This window comes from Rissa tridactyla, chromosome W, assembly GCF_028500815.1.
Source record: "Rissa tridactyla isolate bRisTri1 chromosome W, bRisTri1.patW.cur.20221130, whole genome shotgun sequence".
NCBI lineage: Eukaryota > Metazoa > Chordata > Aves > Charadriiformes > Laridae > Rissa > Rissa tridactyla.
Window position 1 is genome coordinate 2,080,959 of NC_071496.1, and position 21,411 is coordinate 2,102,369.

General features: G+C 47.3%; 1 protein-coding gene across 1 annotated transcript in view; it reads right to left on the reverse strand.

Moving 5' to 3' along the window:
* Positions 1-21,411, reverse strand: part of LOC128901974 (netrin receptor DCC) — a 583,836-nt gene that overhangs the window by 127,690 nt on the left and 434,735 nt on the right. Inside the window, exons 10-12 of the mRNA XM_054184191.1 lie at positions 19,733-19,881; positions 18,423-18,561; positions 9,616-9,665 (exon numbers count right to left, since the gene is read on the reverse strand). Coding sequence (XP_054040166.1) covers positions 9,616-9,665; positions 18,423-18,561; positions 19,733-19,881 — 338 coding nt within the window. The remainder of the gene's footprint in view (positions 1-9,615; positions 9,666-18,422; positions 18,562-19,732; positions 19,882-21,411) is intronic.

Genomic DNA, 21,411 nt, shown 5'->3' on the forward strand with positions numbered 1-21,411 from the left:
CATTCAAGAAATCTCAACAAAACACGTCTCTTTTGCGACTCCCTTAAACGCAATACATAGGCTGACGGAAATTCTCTCTATAGGTGAGCTGGCATTATGTCTGCTTCTTACGGGGCAGAAGTGGAAGCGTTTTGATGGTGATACCTTGGATGGCTCCATTTCGAGCCTGGTTTCCACCAGATGATGTCTGTGCTTAAACGCTGTGGCCTTGAAATGGCACGAAAACACGGTGCCCACCCTACGGCTGCACTGGGAAGAGCATGTCACTCACCACGTCACGGTAAATAATATAAATAACATCGTGCTCTGAGACAGAACGAGCGCTTTGGAAGATCAACGCAATTCTGGAAGGCGCTTAATCCCTAATTCAAGGCCAAACTGTAACGGGGGGCGGGAAGCTAACACTGACAAAAATATTTTGAATTACACGACTTCCAAACGCAAGAGGACTTCATCGAGCGCCAAATTTTGGCAAGAGAAAAGCAGGGCGCTGCCGCGGACAGATGGGAGCAACCCACAGAACGAAACCTTTTCTCCTAAAGCAGCTGGGATTAGAACACAGACCTACCAGCTCCCAGTTCTCAACTGAAAGCATCCCTTCTTTTTATATATATTTATATATATAAATATATATAAATAAATAAATAAATAAAAATACACACACACACAAATTTTGCTGGGAAGAGAGGCAGCTCGAAGTTCAGACGCTTTGTCTGATATTAAAAACAATGTTGTGCTTACGGGGACTAAGATGACGCCGGTAATTTTCAAGCAACGTATTTATAAACGAATCGACTGTTTACCACAACACATCAAAATTAAGGAGAAATATATTTAGGAACAGATTTGCACTGCTTGGGTTGTTCTGATTATAAATTATTTTGTCAGTCTAACTGCCTAATTGCAAAAGGATAAGGATCTCTTAAGGGAGCAAAAGTAACTATTTGAACAACTGAATGATGTGCAGCATCAAACGCGTCTCTCGACGGGGGCATTTGTGCCAACCTGCTCATGGGTTTTGAGGAACTTCGGACAACACAAAGAACCTCGTGAGGTCAAGGTTTCCTTCAGGAAGATCCGAATCCTTCCACGTCTGTGTGGAGCAGAGAGCAGAGCCAGGACAGACTGAAGGGTGGCCAAAGCACCACAAAAACTTTACAGTCTCAGCAGTTTCCTAAAGTAGTGGGTTTTCTGCTCCTTTTTTCCAGCCCAAGCAGTAACCGGCTGAGTGAACCTGGAGGTGTTTATGACGACAAGAAACGGGAGAGCTCCAGCTCAAGGCTGGAGTTTTACTGACCGTGTAAATATTAGATTTTGAACAAAACCATCATTCAGTTGCTCAAAGGAAATATTGCAGGTCAAAACTACATTTTCCACATAGAAACACAAAGCAGAGAGCTCTCCCACTTCCACGGCCATTGAATATCCTTCTCCCTTTTCGCTTTGGATGGAGCCTGTGATGGCCGAGCGTGCGGCAACGCTACTTCAGTGCCCATGGGAGAACGCTGCTGTTTGGTGTCATCCCAAACCAAAGACAGACTTTTAACCTTCCATTCATATCAGAAGCCTCATAATCATAGAATGGTTTGGGTTGGAAGGGACCCTTAAAGACCATTCTAGTTCCAAGCCCCTGCCCTGGGCAGGGACACCTCCCACCACAACAGGTTGCTCCAAGCCCCGTCCAACCTGGCCTTGAACCCCTCCAGGGATGGGGTAGCCACAGCTTCTCCGGGCAACCTGGGCCAGGGGCTCACCGTCCTCATAGCGAACAATTTCTTCCTCAGATCTAACCTTTATCTCCCCTCTTCCCTTGAACCTCCCCCCTCTTCAAACTCTTCATGAGCTTGAAGCTGTTACCCCTTGTCCTATCACTACAAGCCCTTGCAGAAAGTCCCTCTCCAGCTTTTGAAAATCAAAAAATACTGCCATATAAAGCAAAAAACCACAATTTACTCTGACTGAAACCACCGCCCTGCGTACGTCATATGCCAAAGGGAGAGTTCTCGACCAGACAAGCTGCATTAACATGAGGTACAGCCGCACGGAGCACTGGAAACAGCCAAAACTACTACTGGAGACTGCGATGGCCGGGAGCCCAGAGGGACACACCAGAAGCTGTCAGACCGCTGGCTCAAGCATCCCCAGCTGCCTGGGGCTGCCCCCCGGCACAGCCCACCACCGCGGCAGGGGACAGCCCCCTAGAGGCATGCTAGATGATAATTTTAATCCTGTTTTCCTGCAATCAAGCTTCTAGGTAGAGCAGTCACAATCATCTCCCGGGGTCAATACACTGAATACTTTTGCTACCAGTAGAGTTCCACTCGGAAGCTTTCCGCCTCGCTCACGTTAGAAGGGATACTGGTGCTTTAACCTGGTATTTTTGTTTCTTTCCAAAACCACGCAGAAACCCTGTTGTCCTCAGCGCAGCAAATCAAATCCCAGCATTTGGGCCAGCATCTCCTTCCTCCGGCGGGAGGCAGCAGGGAGAGGGTCTATCTGCTCCCTGCCCACTCCTCCCGACCTTGCCTTTCTCCTTCCCGAGTCTTTTTATGGTTCCTCTCTCAGAGATAACGGGGAACATACAGCTCTACTAATCAGTGTCATAGCTCGTTAATTTGCTTTATTGGTCTCTGGGTAAACCTCTCCTGCTACGCCGTTCAGAAGCTACCGAGTCTTTATCATTAAGGAATAACTGCCCAGAGCTCCTGCTCCGCGTGTCGCCGGGGTGCATTAAGTGGCTTAATAGTATCTCTAAATTTATCTTAAATGGAAAGGTGGCCGGAACATTCATCACCACGAACGAGGTTTAATCAAATCCCGTAACATAATGAATCCGTCCGGTTTTGACACCGTAACCTTTGAGAGTTTCTATGAACTCAGCAGCGAGGTGTCGGATGCGGACGATACCTTTAAAGCCCAACAAAAAAATTATCAGACTGTTCAAGATAAACAGCTCTTTGCACTTGCGTCACGCGCTTCGGAGCGCACAATTCTAAGGCTTTCTTGATAACGAAGCCATCTTCCAGCAGGATTAGTTCAAGGGATGACCCGCAAACAGTTCTGGTCTCAGCAATGTGTGTAATTAAAAGTGTGAATGCAAAGGTATTGATCTACAAGTTTTCAGCAAATTTTCTCTTTTTAAAGGTTAAGCTCAATGCTTGTTACTATTCTTTCCTATACGTAATAGATTTAAAGGTTAAAGAGCTCTTTCTCTGTGGTCTTCTCCATAAGTAATACATTTAAAGGTCACATACATTGTTCCTAGAGGACATATCGCTAAATAGCGGTGACAGTCATTTTGATTTTACTTTTTTGGTTCTTTTAAACTACTTATTTGATATCAACTCCTTCATAGGGAATCCAAGCTCAGTCTCCAGTTCACGGCTCGTCTTTTCCTACAGCCCCAACATTTACGTACATCTGAGAGCTTCAGTCACCACAGAGCTTTACAAACATTAGATAATTAAAGAAATCACTCTGGTTTTCACGCTTTACAAACACCACGTTAAAAACCCTGCTGTTCCCCCATCCTTGCCATGGAATGCCAGGCAGAAATATCCCAGGACAGCACGGGGTTAGCCCAAGCAAGGACTTAAACTTACTACTCAGCCGTCACCGCTGCTGAGCTCACGGGGCTCTTTCCTACTTATTGACTCCCCATCCCTGCTGGAAGGGGACTGAAGATGCACTTTCTTTGACGGTAGAACCCACCAGTCGCATCACGCGTGACTCAGCAATTAGTAATTTTCATCAGTATTTCTCACTTTGAAAAAGCTTCTCGGGTCTCGGTCTTTCTGTCTGGGAAATGGGTTAACCGCTCCTACCAGCATCCTGGGCAGCTGCCGTGCTTCGCGCTGCGCTCCCAGCAAGCCCGTAGCTGTGAAAGGCACTCGGTGCCCGACACGACCGGAGCTGGACGATGGATCGGTGCTGTGTGAACCTCACCCGCGGGGCCGGGGGGAGGCACCGAGGGGCTCCCCGTCAGTGGGATGGGAGACAGCTCTGCCACCTCTGGATCACCGCACGCCCTGCTGCTTTCCTTGGCAGCTTTAGGCTTCATTGGCAACATAAGGGATCATTACAGAAGAGAAAGGAATTACAATAGATGGGAAGGGGAAGGGGAAGGGGAAGGGGAAGGATTAGACTAGACTTAGAATAGAGTAGAACTGGAACAGAACAGCATAGACTAGAGTAGAACTAGAGTAAGAATAAAATATACTGGAATTAGAATAGCATGGAACAGAAATAAACCAGAATATTTTCAGTTGGAAGGGACCTACAACAATCATCTAGTCCAGCTTCCTGACCACTTCCAAGGCTGATCCAAAGTAAAACCACATTATTGAAGGCCACTCTCCAAACGCCTCTTAAACGCTGCCAGGTTTGGGGCATCCGCTACCTCTCCAGGAAGCCTGTTCCAGGGTTTCACCGCCTCGGTAAAGAAACGCTTCCTCACGTCAAGCCTGAGCGTCGTAAATAAGGCCCATTCGGGGGAAAACGACCTCCCACGCCAACCAAATGTTCCACATATGAGAAAAGACACTGAACGGGATATATTGCACCTCCTTCAAGCACTCTGTCCGGCCCGAAAAGGAGCGCTGGCTCTCGATAGTGCTTTATCATAAAGGGCCCGATCCATCCTCATCCTCCCGCGAGCCAGTGGCACTGCACGGGGATGACGTACAGCTCAGCAACGATGCCTCTGAAGGTTTGAGATGCATTTATAGCCCATTTTAACGTTCATTTAGTAGGAGAGCAATGCTAAGCAGCTGAGGTAAACGCAGTCTGACAGAATGGTTGATCTCCCTGGCTGCGCTGGAGCGTATCGTGTATCACTTGCCGTCAGTGCAAAGCAGCCTGCGGCTCCAGATGCCAAGAAATAAAGAAAAAAAAGAGATTTTTGCAGCGGCAACATCTGGCTCCTGGGTGCCCCCCGTCTGCCACGGAGCATCCCAAGGCAAGTCTCCGCGTGTCTGCATCCTCCTCCGCAGCAGAAATCAACGGGGGGACCAAAATCATGAAGGGGAGGAAGAAAAATAATAATATTTTAGTTTGACAGCCCAAAAAATCGTAAAGGCTTTGTTCTACGAACTGCCAAAGAGTTTGGTGGTGACTTTAACTTGGAGACCGCTACATTTTTTTGAGCGGCTGACCTATGCGTAGATGATGTGAAACTCCTGGGGAGAAGCTTGTTTCCTTCAGCAGATCCTCTCTGGCAGCAAATAAGGGTTAACGTAAAATGTCCCATAGGTGAGTGCCCATGAGAGCAGGCGGCCAGATGCCTAAATCCTTTGGATAAAACGACGTAGGAAAAGGACAGAGAAACAACATTTTAAATAATCAACATGGTTTAAAAAAGCATAGCTAGCTCCAAAGTACTTCTCTACCCTATATCCTACCTATCTACGGAGCATCTCCAGCAGCCACGGATCCGTGCGTTTAAACAGTGCGAAATTAAGTGATATCTTAGGGGTGGAGGCCCCAGTACCCACTAGCCTACCCCTTTCAGCAGTAAAATACGCCCTCCGAGGCTGCAGAGATTTTTGCCAGGAATAATTGACCACAGGAGGCAAAAAGAAGGGGAGAGTTTTGCTCAGCGAATGTTAAACGATACAATTATTCACACTGGAAGGAGCCCCGGGTTAATACTCTGCACAGCGTTGCAGATGTGGGACTCAAGTCTATTCCTAGCTGTAGCCACCTTCTCCTTTGTTAAATTTGATACAAACCCCCGTATTTCATTAACGTGAGCTAACGATTGAGATAACTCTCCCTGCAGTTTATTTACAGGTATTTTTTAAATCTCATAAACAGCACGAATTTTGATTTGCGGTACAATTCTGCAAACAATACGGCCGTACAATGACCACAAAGGGTTTTTTTAGGTATACATACAAACACACACCAAAGAAAGGACAAAAAACCCCAGATTAATTACGTGTCTTTTAACCTTCCCAAGGAGAATATTACACCGGTTATGTTTTCAGAGCCCTACCTGTCCTACAAAAAAGCTTACCCCAGACGCAATCCCTATTCATCAACGTGGCACTCCATCCCGGGATTAAACTCCTACTAAACAGGACCAAAAGAATTCTCCTTCTACAATTGGTTCCAATTCCTTCTTCGCTTTTCTCTGTATTTTAAAATGGGAAGAAGTAATAAAGTTACGTACGGTTTTCATTAGACAAATCGACAGCTATTTACGCACTTCTGAGTTGCTAATTAGCGACTCTTATTAAAAAGAATTACAGAAAACAAAACCACACCAATGTTTAAAGCGAGGAAGTAAAGAAGCAAACAAATACATAAATAGCCACCAATGGCTGCCTCCGCGCTGGTGCTTGAAACGGGCGGGAGAAACCAGCTCAAAGGAAGAAAATCTCCTCAAATCAAAGAGAAAAAGGAGTGAAGTCTCGGCTTTGGAGCTCACGGCCCCCGGCTACAGCCACAGCTGGCCTGTCGCCGAAATCATAGGCCAGCTCAAAAGAGTTCAGATCCGCTGGATCTCCCCCAAAATAAGAATATCTTTTTCTGTTTTGGTTTTTGTTTTGTTTTGTTTTATTCCCGCAGCGCCAGCAAAGCGCAGGTCTCCTTGTTCTACAGATTCAAGTCAAAAACTTAAGCTCTCTTTTAAAAGCGAAAATTTTTGACGATTAGCGTAGCTTCGGATTGCATCTCTGATAATTGTTTTTGTTTTCTACAAGCCTGCTATAAAAACGTTTCCCTGTTTTGACCCCCCTTCTGCTGCCCAGAATTCGGCAATCGCCACGTTGCTCCTGCCAGAAGGAGAAGCCGTGGCCGCGGAATATTCCTCGGACAAAACTCTCTTCACCCATCCGGCATCGCGCCCGGCCTTTCCCCGAAGCCAAGCAGGGTATTTTCAAATAAAAGAAGTCAGAAATGAATGAGATCATCTATCCCTAATTAAAAGTCCGTGCGAGCGCCCTGTGCTACTGCCATTGAATTACTCCGTACTCGTCGCAGCCACTTCGGTGTTGCGTTTTCCAATGAAATCTCTTTTAAGCAGGGGAACTGTATTTCTGTCACGGCCCTTTATCAATTCTCATCTGACCCGGGTCTCCAGGCCCAGAACACCATCAATATTAAGCAATAATCACGATAATAGCAATTCATATCAAGCATCTTCCATTTGCTTGGCCGTCTCCGTTATGTTATTAAATTAATAGATCTGCCACCGCCAAAGAAAAATAGCATAAAGAGAGAAATCTTATTAAACTCGAGATAAAATTTTAAACAATTCTGGGAACTGCCAAGGCCAGCCTTTGGGCTCTTCTGCGCGCCACTCAAATCCAGTTAGCGAACTAGCGGGCTTATTTAGTTATTTGTTTTGATTTAATCAGTTTGCGAATTATAAGTGTTTAATCAAATTAATTCCGACTGCCGCCAAGGCAGAAGAAAGGCAAGAACACGATAAAAAATGGACTGCAGAACACAATATTCTGAGTTATTGCAGCCTTCTACAAGAGCTGGGGACTGTGTACAGCTCTTTACAACATCAGCAATTTAGTTGTGCCTCGACGAAAATGCCGCAGGAGTGGTCACGCAGGAGAAGGAGCAAAGGTATTTTGGGGCATGGTCTTCGAAGCTGGTTCTTCTGCTCGGAAAAACCTTTTTATGCCTTGAGATTCAGCGAGTTGAGTTCATTGCTAGATTTGTTGTTCCGTATTACCTAGATGGAAATATTTCATTTCCATTCAAGCTTCATCAAGATTTGCACGCGTGGGTATCTGTGCTTTCCCAGGTCCGCGTTACCTGTAGGATACAGCCCCACAGAGTCCCAACCGGTTCCACATTTCTCTCTCTCTCCGATAAAGATCCCCGTTTCTCAAACATACGCCCTTAAAATACCTTTTTACACAGTTGCTATGTCACACGTGGTACTAGATCTAAAGCTTAGAAATCGATACTCTGCATGGCGAGAGGGATGCTTTGGAAGGTCTCAGATCTCCAGCTCGTAGAAGATGTGTTTCGGGGCTGAGTTAAAGGCATATTCTAGCTGCCCACGGCCACCTTTGCTTCAATTTAGGGGCGATGGAGAAGTCCTCACGCTACCACCCGTGTGGTTCTCCAGCAACGCTACTTGGTCACACAGAGGAAGACCGAGACCCGTTTCTTTCGCCTACCACGAAACAGCAGCCAAACGCTCGGATTAACACGTAAACCCACCTTTGTCCGACGCAGCGCTTCTATCTGCAAATTAATATCCCATCAAGACTTCCAACATTCAGCAGGAGCCTCCGACGATGGTGGAGAGGGGCGAGGTTACGCACTCTCTTACCCCATCGCCATCACCTATCTCCACCTTTAAGTACCACTAAGGCAATAATTTGGGATGCATCTTTGGGAAGGAGCATCCCCACGCCAGCCCAAGCAGCACTGTCCCCTGCAGCTTGCTTTCTATTTTTATTCTAAGTACTTGAAACGTAAAACCATCACCCCGAAAGGTCACAAAAACGCGATCAGCTGCTCTGTGACGTTTTTACCTGGAGAATAAGCAAGAAAAAACAGGCAAAAAGGATTGGAACAAGATGTGCCAAGACACCGATGCCCTTTGGACACTGCGTCTAAGAGGACTTTAAACGTAATGGGAGCTGGGGGCGTTGAAAATAAATAAATAAAAAAAATCAAACCGTACGTTTGATGTCATGGAAAGAAGCAGTGGAGGAGAAAGATCAAACTGACAGGTACTCGGTGTTCCCAGCAAATCTGGGATAATATAAACGTTCCTTAAGCTGCAGTTTATCCTCCTCAGTGAGCTTTGGGTTCCTACTCCTCGGCAGCTGTGCGACCAGAAATCTCCAAAGATCCAAGGGGACACCCTACGGGTGGGGGTTTTTCACGCTCTAAACGGGGAGCTTCTCCATGCCCAAAGGGGCCTATCATTGAAACCAGAACAACAGCTTATCCAGTTCCAGTAAATGGCAGGAATGAATAAAAAGAGAAGAAATAATGTAAAAAAAAAAGTCAGGATATACTCAGAAATAGCACTCAACAAGTAGTAAACATAATTAACACCTATTATGTACAACATTATCTTACGAAATAATATCAACCACTTCATCAGGGATATGTTAAGACTTATTTAAGAAGGGAAGTACCGGATTTAAGAGAAATAAGCGCACCTTTCAGAAAACAAATGTATCTGTTGGAATAAACAAGCTGACAACAGACTTACCTGTATGTGCTGCATTTCACCAATCAATAAAATATTTCTTTTCCACGCCTCTCCCTCCGGAACAGCTCTGCTTCTCATTATTCCCTGAGATTGTTCCATTTAATCAAAGCGCAGTTACGTTTATTGCAGATGTTAATCTGCAATCAGGGAACAGCTTCTGCTCGTTCACCTTAGTTTAAGTGACACGGCTGTTGTTGAAGGCTCTTTGGAAAAATCACTGCTTCTCTCTAAAACGCTTGTTTGGGGTGTTTCAGTTTTTATTTTAACATGATCTCACAGCCAAGTGAGGGGAATCTTCTGCAAGGGGCAGACTGGGTCCGTTTGCATATGAAAAAGCTACACACAAAATAGGAATTTCTACGCAAACACCCGGGATCGGGATCGCTGGCCAGGAGGGGCCGAGCACGTGGCAGACTTACCCTGGAGTTAACCACTTCCAAGGAGACGTTCTGAGGCATCGCGCTGGGCACTGAAAGGGAAGAAAAACAAAAAGAAATGGGAAATACTGCCATTAGCGTCGAAGTCAGAAGAGGTCACGTCAAACACTTCTCTTGTGATGGAAAGGAAAGCGGGCAGCTTTTACACCTAGTTTATAATCTGATCACAAGCGTGCAGCTAATCCAGGTGGCACTTCAGAGGTTCCCCGGGGAGAGAAAAAAACCCAAACGCATCTGTTCATTTCTTCCCATTTTTGATAGACCTATTAGGAAGCCCTTTAAACAGCCGCTCAGCAGGTTCCCCGCAGCGAGACCGATGACTCGCATTCAGTTATTCGTTATAAACTTGGTCAGGAATAAACAAGGACGTGCCACAATTCCTCTGGCTTTTTGTTATTAAAGCGCATTTCGGGATCTTTATTTTATATAGAGACAGGGCAGGGTACTCCTCTCGGTGGCACCCCTTTTTATAAGGATGCCTAAAGGGGAAAGAGAAAATAAACTTTGTCTTTAGGTATTGTTTAAAAAACCGTTTTACGTGAAGGCTCTGCTTGTCGTACGTATAATCCATACCTGGTTTTATACAACTCAACTTCGTTATATCCAATCTGATACATCGAATTCTTAAAGGGGACTAACAGCTATTGCTGAGGGCAAATACTAACACCCAGCCGAGGGCAAATATTAATTCAACCACTGAGGAGCCCACAGCTTTAAAAATAAGTTCACAGTCGGCCATGTATCAACTGCCTGATGTGAAGATGAAGCTTTACTTTCCTTGCAGAGGAATAACGCCTGCCTGGCTAACCTGGGCTACCGAACGGTTGAAAAGCAGGGATTAGTTGATCCTCATGGGAAGGTGGCCCCGAATCCGGAAAGAAGAGAGATGAAAAAGCACCATGGTAAATACTCAGTTTAAGAATAGTTTGCAATGTGATGTGTTATGGAAAATGAGAGAAAAATGACTTTTTCGGTGCGCAAGTATTAACGTACCGAGTCAAAGCAAAGCTGTTTAAACCATTTTCACGTGATACCAACAAGAACAACATCATTCTCACGGCGGCTCTCCACACATCTGAATTGCTTCCGCAAACATCTACGCAAACATCTACATCAAACGACCTGCGACCTGACACATCTTGGAGACCAAATAAATTAATTTAATTTAAACTAGCGTTAAGAAGAGCCTATTGTCTGTTGTCATCCAAATGGGGAAAGGACTTCTGGCCATAGGGAATAATTTAATAGGCGAAGAGCTACAAGCTGAATTCCATCTACAGCAGAAATGAGGCATAAGTTTCTTTGCAACTTCTTCAGCCTTCACTGAAAATTGCTGTCTAGGAGTGGGACATACATCACCGAGCAAAATGTATACGGCATTCCTATGAATCACTTCATCCTGGCCAAAACCTTCCCCAGAACGAACTGGTGAAATCCAACGTACCGTACAGAGGAGGACGTAACGGGGGCTGGTGTCTATGTTGGAACAGGCCCTAAAACGAGAAGAACCACCCCTGCGCAGGCACGCAATAAAAAGACTGCGGCAAGTCGTAGAAATGCTCCTTTTCCCAGATAATTTTAAGCAGCGCTGGTCAGACAACTCCTCCGCTGGACTCTGTCTAGTCACGTCTACATTCAATAAAGAAATCCCCAAAGCGCAGCGCTGTGTAGCATCCTCAGTGCCCGCTGCTATTTAAGGATTGGAGTCAGTCAGAGCTAAGCCATTTGTCAGTGCTAACAAGAAAACAGTATTTCAAACACTGGCTACAAAAGAGCAAAAGTAACAGCAGCTAAACAGGAGGGTCCCCACCGGCAGCAAAGTCCCACATTAATATCGTTGTCCTTCCTCTGTGGATCATAAAAGGGGTGGGAAAAAACTGCATTTGAATCACAATAATCTGAAAACTCACCGTTCTTTGGAGGCAGAGGTACAGCAAAGTGAGTGACAAGGAACACAGAAACTCCTCCTCGGGGTCTGAGGACCCCAAGTCACAAAGGTTCAGTGTTGGGAAAGGTCCAGGGTAAGAAATAGCCTGAGCCGGTTGGGAGTTAGAATCATGGAATCGTCTAGGGTGGAAGGGACTTTTAAGATCATTGAGTCCAACCATCAACCTGACACTGACAAATTCACCGCTAACCCACGTCCCTCAGCACCACGTCTGCCCGGCTTTTAAATACCTCCAGGGGTGGCGACTCCACCACTGCCCTGGGCAGCCTCTTCCAATGCTTGACAACCCTTTCGGGGAAGACATTTTTCCTAATATCCATCTGAAACCTCCCCTGGGGCAACTTGAAGCCGGGCGGTCCAGGCTGGGGGATGCAAGCATCCTTGGCCATGGGACCCGAGCCCCGTCTCAGCTCTGCCGGGGCTCCACATGCAAAGTCCTCCGCTCTTCAGCCTCCTTTTTTTTCCTCTCCCTGGATTAGCAGCTTTAGAAACGAGTTGGTTTCTCCGCCGCAGGGACTATTCTTTATTTGTTTCCACACTGCCCAGGACAACGCAAAGTTGATCTAGGGCATTGCTGCTACATGAAACATCTCATCTCCCTTAATACGGAGGAGATGTCGCTGCTCACGCTCCCATTTTGAACAACATCAAACTGTCTCAGTGCTGTACTCGATATTGCAAGGAAAAAGAAAATTGAGGTATTTGTGGATGTTCCTGAATTAGCCAGATCTGGTGAATGCCGGTATCTCCCAGAAAAGCCTGTTCTCGCTGGAGAATGTTTGCTCTTGTTTGTGAGAGGCAGAATTGCTCACGGCCCCGGTTTCTAAAACATGGTTCCTCTTGTCTCTCACCTCTCTCGTGGGCAGCGAAGGCTCATCGCGACATTTAGCTGTTCCCACCTTAAACCTTTTCTTCTCATTACTCTCTCTACTATGTATTATTCCCCTACCAGACAAACTTCTCTTAATTTTTCTTTCTTTTTTTTTTTTTTTTTTACTGTTTTTTTGTCTTTCTATTATTTTGATTATTTATCCTTGGCAAACTCTTGTCGTATTTCCCAATTTTGCATCATGCGTGAACATAACTGATGCACTCCTCTTTTCTTCTAGATCTTCAAGCAAAACAAGAAAATAAATCCCGACCTGACCCAGCATCGAACTCAATCACTTCCACAGCAACACTGCGCGTCTTCATTCCTTGCTCGCCGTTCGCTCCAGGAGACGTTTTGCAACACCACATCAGAGACCCTGATTTAATATCTCGGGCTGCATAAAAATCAGGGAGCCCCCTTGGGAAACCCAGCGTCTACGAGATTACAATTAATTCCTCCAGTTTTCTATCTTGATCGAATAAAGAAATTGGATGCACCTGGTAAAATCTGTGTTCTTTTCTTTATTCTTCACGGCTTAATTATACCATTAGAAATCAGAGCAGAATTCGTTTTACCTAGCGTTAGCTATGCAACAAGCAATGAACAGGGATGCATCCAGGGATAACTCCACCCCTTCCTCTCGGCACAGGGTGACTCAGTGGTGGAAGAAGCCTCGAATATACTGGAGGAGCATCGCTGCCTGCCTTGGACCAGGTGTCTAAAGGTAGGTGAGATGAGCCTCGCTGCTGGAGATGTACTGATGGGAAGAAGGTTCATATGGCAAGGAACTCAAGATTTGTTGGTTGCTTTTGGGTTTTTTTCACAGAATCATAGAATAGCTTGGGTTGGGAGGGACTTTTAAAGGCCACAGGCAGGGACACCTCCCACCACACCAGGTTGCTCCAAGCCCCATCCAACCTGGCCTTGAACACCTCCAGGGATGGGGCAGCCACAGCTTCTCTGGGCAACCTGGGCCAGGGGCTCACCACCCTCACAGCAAACAATTTCTTCCTCAGATCTCATCTCAATCTCCCCTCTTCCAGTTTAAAACCGTTCCCCCTCGTCCCATGGCTCCCCTCCCTGATCCAGCGTCCCTCCCCAGCAGGAATGGAGAATCACAGAATGGTTTGGGTTGGAAGGGACCTTAAAGACGATCTTGTTCCAACCCCCTGCTCTGGGCAGGGACATCTCCCACTATTCTGGGTTGCTCCAAACCCAGGAAAATCCTACGTAATTCTTGCAGGGAAGACGAGGAGGAAGGAAACATCCTGGTACTTCTTCCAAACAGATAAAGATGCATTGGGTAATTTGGGGGGAATTCACTATACCAAAAGGTTGGGCTACCAGGGTGGTTCAATAAGGGACCTGGGTCCCCAGCAAGGTCACAGCCACGATGCCGTTGACCTCTGGTAAATCCATGCGTGTGGCTCCGAGTGACGGGCTCTGCTCACGCTCCCGTGAAGGCCCCCGCAGCCTGTTCCTCCTCGCCCTGCTCCCAGCTCTCGTACAAACACAGGGATGGCTACCGACACCTGAAAAACTCCACAGGCCGCGTCCTCTGTCAATCTGAATGTCAATCTTCAATTTTTACCTTTTTTTTTTTTTTAAAAAAAAAAAAGCATCCATATTATAATTATGGATATAAATTAGATTTAAATCAAGTATTCGGGAAGCATGAAATAAGAGTGTCTGCCAATTGCTGGGATTAAACGCATTTTGATAAACTCATGAGCGTGATAGCTCAAAGCGTGTCTGAAATGGCACGCAGCTTGGCCAAATACTATCTGAGCTGTATTTTAAACTGAAAATTAAGCATTAAAGATACAGTTTGTTCCTTGATCTGATGAACGCTGTCTGGGGTCTGCGGCTCCTGCAGCTGGAGATGCCACCCTGAATCCCTTTGACTGGGGTGCACTCCTCAGACTCTAGATTACATCCCAGAGCTTCATGGAAAATTTCTGCCTACAGACTTGCCGGAACTAAAGAGTAGAGTCTTTTTTTTTTTGTGGAACTACGTACCATATCGTATGCTATAAAGCAAGGACTGGCATGGAAAAAATAACCTGCTCAAGCACACGCATTCTCAAGAGGAAGGCAGACTTAAAAATGATCCTGTGTTTTTTTTACAGTAGGAAAGGAGAGGCAGACCGATTTTCATGACTTTTCTCCCATTTTTGATGCTTAACTTCCGAAAAGCAGCACGGGAGTTGCTGCCCTTCGAGAGCATCCCGTCTCTTAGCCCAGGAGTTTGGGTACCAATGTGAAAATAAACCGTCAGAGACTGCAAGGACTGAGATGCAAAGAAAACATACAGAATTGTATCATATCATAGAATGGGTTGGGTTGGAAGGGACTTGAAGATCATCTAGTCCACCCCCCTGCCCTGGGCAGGGACACCTCCCACCACACCAGGTTGCTCCAAGCCCCGTCCAACCTGGCCTTGAACCCCTCCAGGGATGGGGCAGCCACAGCTTCTCTGGGCAACACGAAGTAAACCCCAAAGGGAGCCGGTTGTGACGATCAAGGTGCTCCTCATTAGGGTTTTGCCTGGTGGCAGGAGCAGGGAAAGGCAGGCAGCCAGCTCCCGTCCCTCTGGCAGCGGTGGTCCCTGACTGATGAGGCTGCTAAATCTCAATTTAAGGCGGAGGATGGGGTGCAATCCAAAAAAGCGTCGTGGGGCAGCCTGGGGAGCTGCTCTCCTCCACGGCGAGGGTGGTGGCAGGGGACGCGGGAACAAAACCTGCCCCAAACCCAGGTGTGTACAGGGCAACTACAGGCTTTCTCCTTCCTTTATCTCTCCCCTATAAACCAGGACAGATCAAATATCCTTGTCCCTCCTCTACGGAGGCCGTTAGCTTGCCTCTGCAGGAGTTATTTCTCGCTGGTTTATCGTGCATCCTCCAGCAGAAAGGACCCTAACCCTGGGAAAGGTCTCTGCGTGGTACCATAAAAGAAGAAATTGCAGACAGTTTTGGTGCTGCAGACTTGCTCTCTCCCTTCCCTGCTTTCCTTCTCGGCCGCAGGACAGCTAAAAAAGACACCGCCTTCACTCAGGCTTGGCCAAAGCCAGGCTCTCGCTGCGGCCCTTCGGTTCCTCTTCTTCGTGCTAGAGACCAACGCGGTTTCAGGCAGAGCCAGAATAAGGAGGATGAAAAAAATACCCTACAGGGATTTTCTCTTCTTTTACACCTGCTCCAAAAACTAGTGGAAGGCTGGGAAGGCTGCAGCCAACCAACTTCTTCGTCTACCAGACTTCTGCTTAAATAAAGAGAAAAATAAACCCCATCTTTTTCCAGATTCCTGAAACAAGGGCACCTAAGCACACTCCAGCTTTCTGGAATCGTCTCATGCAAACCTTCTCGTTAGCAGTGATTTTTGTTCGCAGACAAGTGAAGCGTTTGAAACACTTGCCGAGGCTCATTTTCAGACTCATGAATAACAATCTTTCCCTTTCCCACTTACGGTGACATTTAAAACCAAAGTGGAGTACAGGGCCGCAGTTCTACACTTCACAGTGTGAATTAAATCTACATACATTATGCAAAATATTCATTTTCACTTGTTTTCCTTTTGTTTTTATAATTATAAGTGTGAAGTAATTTATTCTGCCGAGACCCAGCCTGTACTACAAGGGAACACTGAATTTGCTGGGTAAACCTAAGTAGCACTTGAAAACATACTGCAGAGGTGTCAAAGGTAAAATCACGGTGCCAACCCAGCCGGGTGAATCCCATGAAGATACAGCCCAGAAGAACAGCGCAGATTGAAACGGGGATGAGGTTCACCAGCTCCCTCTCTTGGGGTTCCCCAGACCCCCCGTCTCCTTCACATCGCTCTTCATGGGGTGTGTTTGAGAGGCTCCCTTATCATAGAATCACTGAATGGTTTGGGTTGGAAGGGACCTTAAAGACCACCCAGTGCCACCCCCTGCCCTGGGCAGGGACACCTCCCACCAGCCCAGGTTGCTCCAAGCCCCGGCCAACCTGGCCTTGAACCCCTCCAGGGATGGGGCAGCCACAGCTTCTCTGGGCAACCTGGGCCAGGGGCTCACCGCCCTCACAGCAAACAATTTCTTCCTGATATCTCATCTCAATCTCTGCTCTTCCAGTTTAAAACCGTTCCCCCCCAGTCCTATCACTACGTGCACTTCTAAAAAGTCCCTCTCCAGCTTTCTTGTAGGCCCCCTTCAGGTATCTCCCAGTGCCCTACATCGAGGTGCCTACTTATTTCTGAATTAAACTTAGGGCACACTGGCTCAGCCTTTTTAAAATGAAAGCACTGCTCCTCCCGACCCCCACAGCCTCACCACCCAGACGAACCCCCCCTTTTCAGACCATGCTTTCTCCACCGCGGCTCCTCCACGGCTCAAGGAGACCTTTGCGGGGGGTGACATTCTACAGGGCGCGGGGTCATTCAGGGTGGCAGCAAGTCCACCGGGAGCGGGTGGAGGTGAGGCAGGAGCATCCCTTATACCGGGGAGGTCACCAACCCCCATGGGACCCAGGGACACCTGCAGAAGTGCTCGATGCTGTAGATACGTTACACAAACGCAACAGCTTCTCCAGAGCATGACACCCCCCGCTGCTGATTTGCTGCAGGATCTGTACAGCTTCTATTAATAATTCCCAGAAATTGATATTTTTAGTTGATCAGATGGAGCACTTGGAAGCAAGTGGGTTACCAGATAGATAGAAAATTGCCGTTCTCAACCCCATGTAAATTTTCAGCTGTTTTGGGTAGAATAAAAAGGGAGAGTTACCGACTTTGTAACAAAATCAGATACATATTTGTAAATGTAAAGGGGTAAATCTCAGCCATCCCGGTCCTCCACTCAATTGTTTTGCTCTAGCATCCACCTCCACAGCACGGAAAGGGAAAACCACTGACGTTTTTATGTGACTGGAGGTGCCTCTGCCGCTGCTTCCCTGATGTCTTGGGTGCTGTTTCTGAATGTGCTCATTAGCAGGGGGTCGCCTTCTACACTGCTGAGGGGAGAAAAGCCCGGCAAGCTGAAGCCCACAGCAACACACTCCTTGCCTGCTCCCCGATTTTACACTCGCGTGTCAAAGTAAGTATTTTTTTCCCCGTGAAAATGACCTTAAATTAGTGATCCAAATCCAGGCCGGGGCCACCCCAACTCCCGTACCTTGCTTTAATTAGCATGAATGAAAAAGAAGTCGTCTGAATTTTTATCGGAAGGAAAATTAACTGTTTAATCTCCATTTAAAAGCTTAGTTGACACCTCTTAACGTCATTTTTAACTAGAATGTTGGTACGGAAATAAACCCGCTGGGCTGCAGGGCTCAGTCAGGAGCTGGCACATCCCTGAAGCCTCGAGAGCCTGCCTCTGGTCTGGCTTCTGCTTTAAGAACTCTCACCAACCCCGCTGAAAGAATTTTTCCTTCATTTTTATGGTTTTTACACTTTTGTAGCCCAAATGACTCCAATGAAGTTATTCCCTGTCTTAGCCAGGCGTGGGGATCAGGCCCAGGGACTTCCCAAGGAGTCGGGTGTGCGCCGGTTTGGCAAGATCAGACACAACCGAGTGCTTCCGAACGCAAAATAAAATTCAATTTATCGCTCGCGAGCCACAGGAGCACAGGAAAGCGTGGGGAAGGATGACCGTGCAGAGGTGGAAGCCCTGGCACATCTGTTTTTAAAGCACACGGAAAATCTGGGCAAGCTGACTCTTCAAATAATAAAATTGCTTCTGTTGATACACCTGTGCCAAAGTTAAAGCAAAGATAAAGAGATAAGTAGACTATCCTTATCGCTAGACATAGGAATAATAAACCCAACCAATCATCCTTGGAGACGAACATCAGCTCAGAGCGCACCACTCCATGGAACCTTGGATTCAATAACCTCCTCGCTTCATTCCTGCCTCCTCCAAAAGACGTCGGTAGAAGAAAAAGCCTCGGGATCGCAACCGATAGACACCACCTGCCCACCCCCGGGGCCCCAACTCACCATCCGAAAGCGTGGTGACCGTCACTTCCTCGGTGGAGACGCCGGGGCCGTAGCGGTTGTAGGCGAGGAAGCGCAGGGTGTACTCGGTGAACTTCTTCAGCCCCTCCAGGCGGTAGGAGAGCCCGTCCACCTCCACGTTCTAGCACACAGGGACGATAAAGCCAGGGGATATGTGAGAGCCGGCACCACGGCCACGCCGAGGGATGAGCGGATTAGAGGCGAGCTTTTCATTCTTGGAGAAGTGGAGCTAAATCCTTATTTAAGTTGCTATAAAGGGTAATTTGTAACAGAATGGCTTGTTACAGCTCGGTTCTCAGCACTCATCCGACGGAGGGGATTTCAGCGCCTCGGAGTTGAGTTTAGTTACTTAGGGAGCAGGGGAAAAGGGTTCTTTTTTTTTTTGGTTAAGCCGGTTGCTGCCACTCCACAGGCACAGAAGAAAAATAAAGGCGTAGAATCCAAGGGGAATTTTGGAGAAAAGAAGGAAGTAAAACAAAGCAAGCACAGAAAAAATGGGGACGGTATTAAAAGTTCCCATAAGACTACTGAGGCACAAGCCCCAAGACCACTGATGCTTGTGATTATCGGGTCAGAAAAATGATCTCCGCTTTCTTTCCCTGCCCTATTCTTTGCCAAAAATCTATTCCGGCCGTTCTGCGCCCACAGAGCTCATCTCCACTCCTACGGCCCCACTCCTGTCCAATACTGGTTATTAAACAGCCAGCGGGAAGCGTCGGAGCAGTTTGCAAAGAGCAAGGTCGCTTGTTTGCCACTCAAAAGCACGTGCTCGTGGCAGAGTTAGGAGCACAAGCGATATCAACTGTTATCACATCCATCATTCTGGAGAGAATACGCATCATTTCTAGCCCAGATGCGTATTATTTTATCCTCCTGCTTGAAAGAAATTACAAGAAGCAACTAAAAAGACACCTTCTGCAAAGATCCCACGTACTAGCTGCCCTTAACGCGCTGATGGTTTCGCACAATGGAAAGGGAGAGTCTAAAGGCTCTTTAAATGCCCTTGGGCATTACTCTGGAATTTCAGCGTAAAGCTGAGGATTGGTTAATATACAGTTAATATATCGATTAATAACACCGGCTGCTTCTTTCTACCTCCTGAACCCATTTCATACAGGTGAAAAAGCATTTCCCTTGATTTTCTCTTTTATCACCGGTCTGCGCAACGTTTACCTAACCTGGAAGATTAATCTGTAAAACCTCTCACTTCGAGCACTTTAAAGACCTGCAGATGCCTCCGTCAAGTATCTCCTTTTCACGGACGGAGCAGAGCCGCTCCGCTCACCGCTCACCTGCTCTCTCCCCGTCGCCGTCTCCGTGCAGAAGAGCCTGTAGCCTTGAACGGGGCCATTCGCATAGGCAGGGGGATCCCAGGAGACAAGGATGGAGGTAGGTGAGGTAGACACAGCCCGCAGGTTTTCCACCGGCCCGGGGACTTGCACTGCACGGAAAGGAAAGGAAAGGACGGCGTGAAAATCCCGTTTCCCCCATGGCTGCGCCCGGGTCCCCGACGTGTGGCACGACCCAGCCCAGCGCACACCTCCGAGGGGTGCCTGCACCCTCCGAGGCACTGCTTCAGCACCCTGCACCTCAGGAACTCCAGGCGAAATACAAAAGGGACGATAATCCCACGGAAAATACACCACGGAAAGACTACTGCAGATTTAGCGCCACTAAATAGATGAAATACTGCGAAGGGTTGTTCCGTCAAGGCTACGCCTCTGCGCCTTTGGCTCAGGGGATGGACTTCACCTTTGAGGTTGGACCAGATGGATCCTTGAGGTCCCTTCCAACTTGGGCTTCTATGATTCTTCACATTAAATTTCTGGGAAATAATTAGCACAAACATCTAACGCACGCAACAGATGCATTTACCTTGCGGTAACAGGAAATCGGAGACACGCAAATCTCATCATCCAAGACCAGTTCAAGTTAAGGACTGCCATTCGAGGAGCCATTAGAAAAACCCACAGGCAACCACCAACACACCACCCGACACAACCAAAGGCATCCCATAAACACACCCTGAGCTTTCCAGTGCTTTCCAGTGAGGAATCGCTTAGTTGTGCGTGTTTCTGTCCCAGCTCTGTAGGTACCAGCTTGACGCTATTAAATTATAAATTGATTTGGTGCACCGCAGCAGGCTTTGGTTTCTTTTAGCAAGCAATTAGCCTTCAAAATCCCTCTGCTGGCTTCTCCTTACAGCATTTGCACATATTGTACACGTGTAGCTGTCTGTTTAAACTGCTATCTGTTTAAACTCCTTTATGCATTACTCAATCTGGTTTAGCTGCCCGAGGGATCACAGATGCGAAGCATCACGGGCAGCCCTTGAGATGCTCTACTGAATGAGGGAGCCCACAAAGGATGGGCCGTAGGCTGGTGTCCCCCCACCCACGTAGCAACGGCACGAAACCGCTACTGTAAAGCCACAGAAACCTAGGAGCATGGAGCAAGGGGATGGATTTGGTCGGAAGGAATCACGCAGCTCTTCTGGGAAGCTGGGCTCCTCTGAGAGCTGACCCTGCTTTGAGCAGGGGCTGGACCAGAGACCTCCCATCATCCAACCTGCGTCATTCCATCATCTGCAAACCCTCATTTCCCTTTAAAAGTTAGACCTCAGGGGTATAAAGCTCCAATAGTAATATGTAGGCCCAGTTCTGCTCTTAAATAACATTCCCGTGCTTGCGTGGTGCCCAGCAGCTACACAAATTGGAGCAATGGGATGGATTTGGTTGGAAGGAATCATGCAGCTCTTCTGGGCAACAGGGCCCATCTCAGAGTTGACCCTGCTTTGCGCCGGGGCGTGACCATCATCCAACCTGCATTATTCCATCATCTGCAAACCCTCATTTCCCTTTAAAAGCAAAGCCTCAGGAGTATAAGCCCCAATATTAATATGTAGCCACTATCCTGCTCTTAAACAACATTCCCGTGCTTGCGTGGTGCCCAGCAGCTACACAAATTGGAG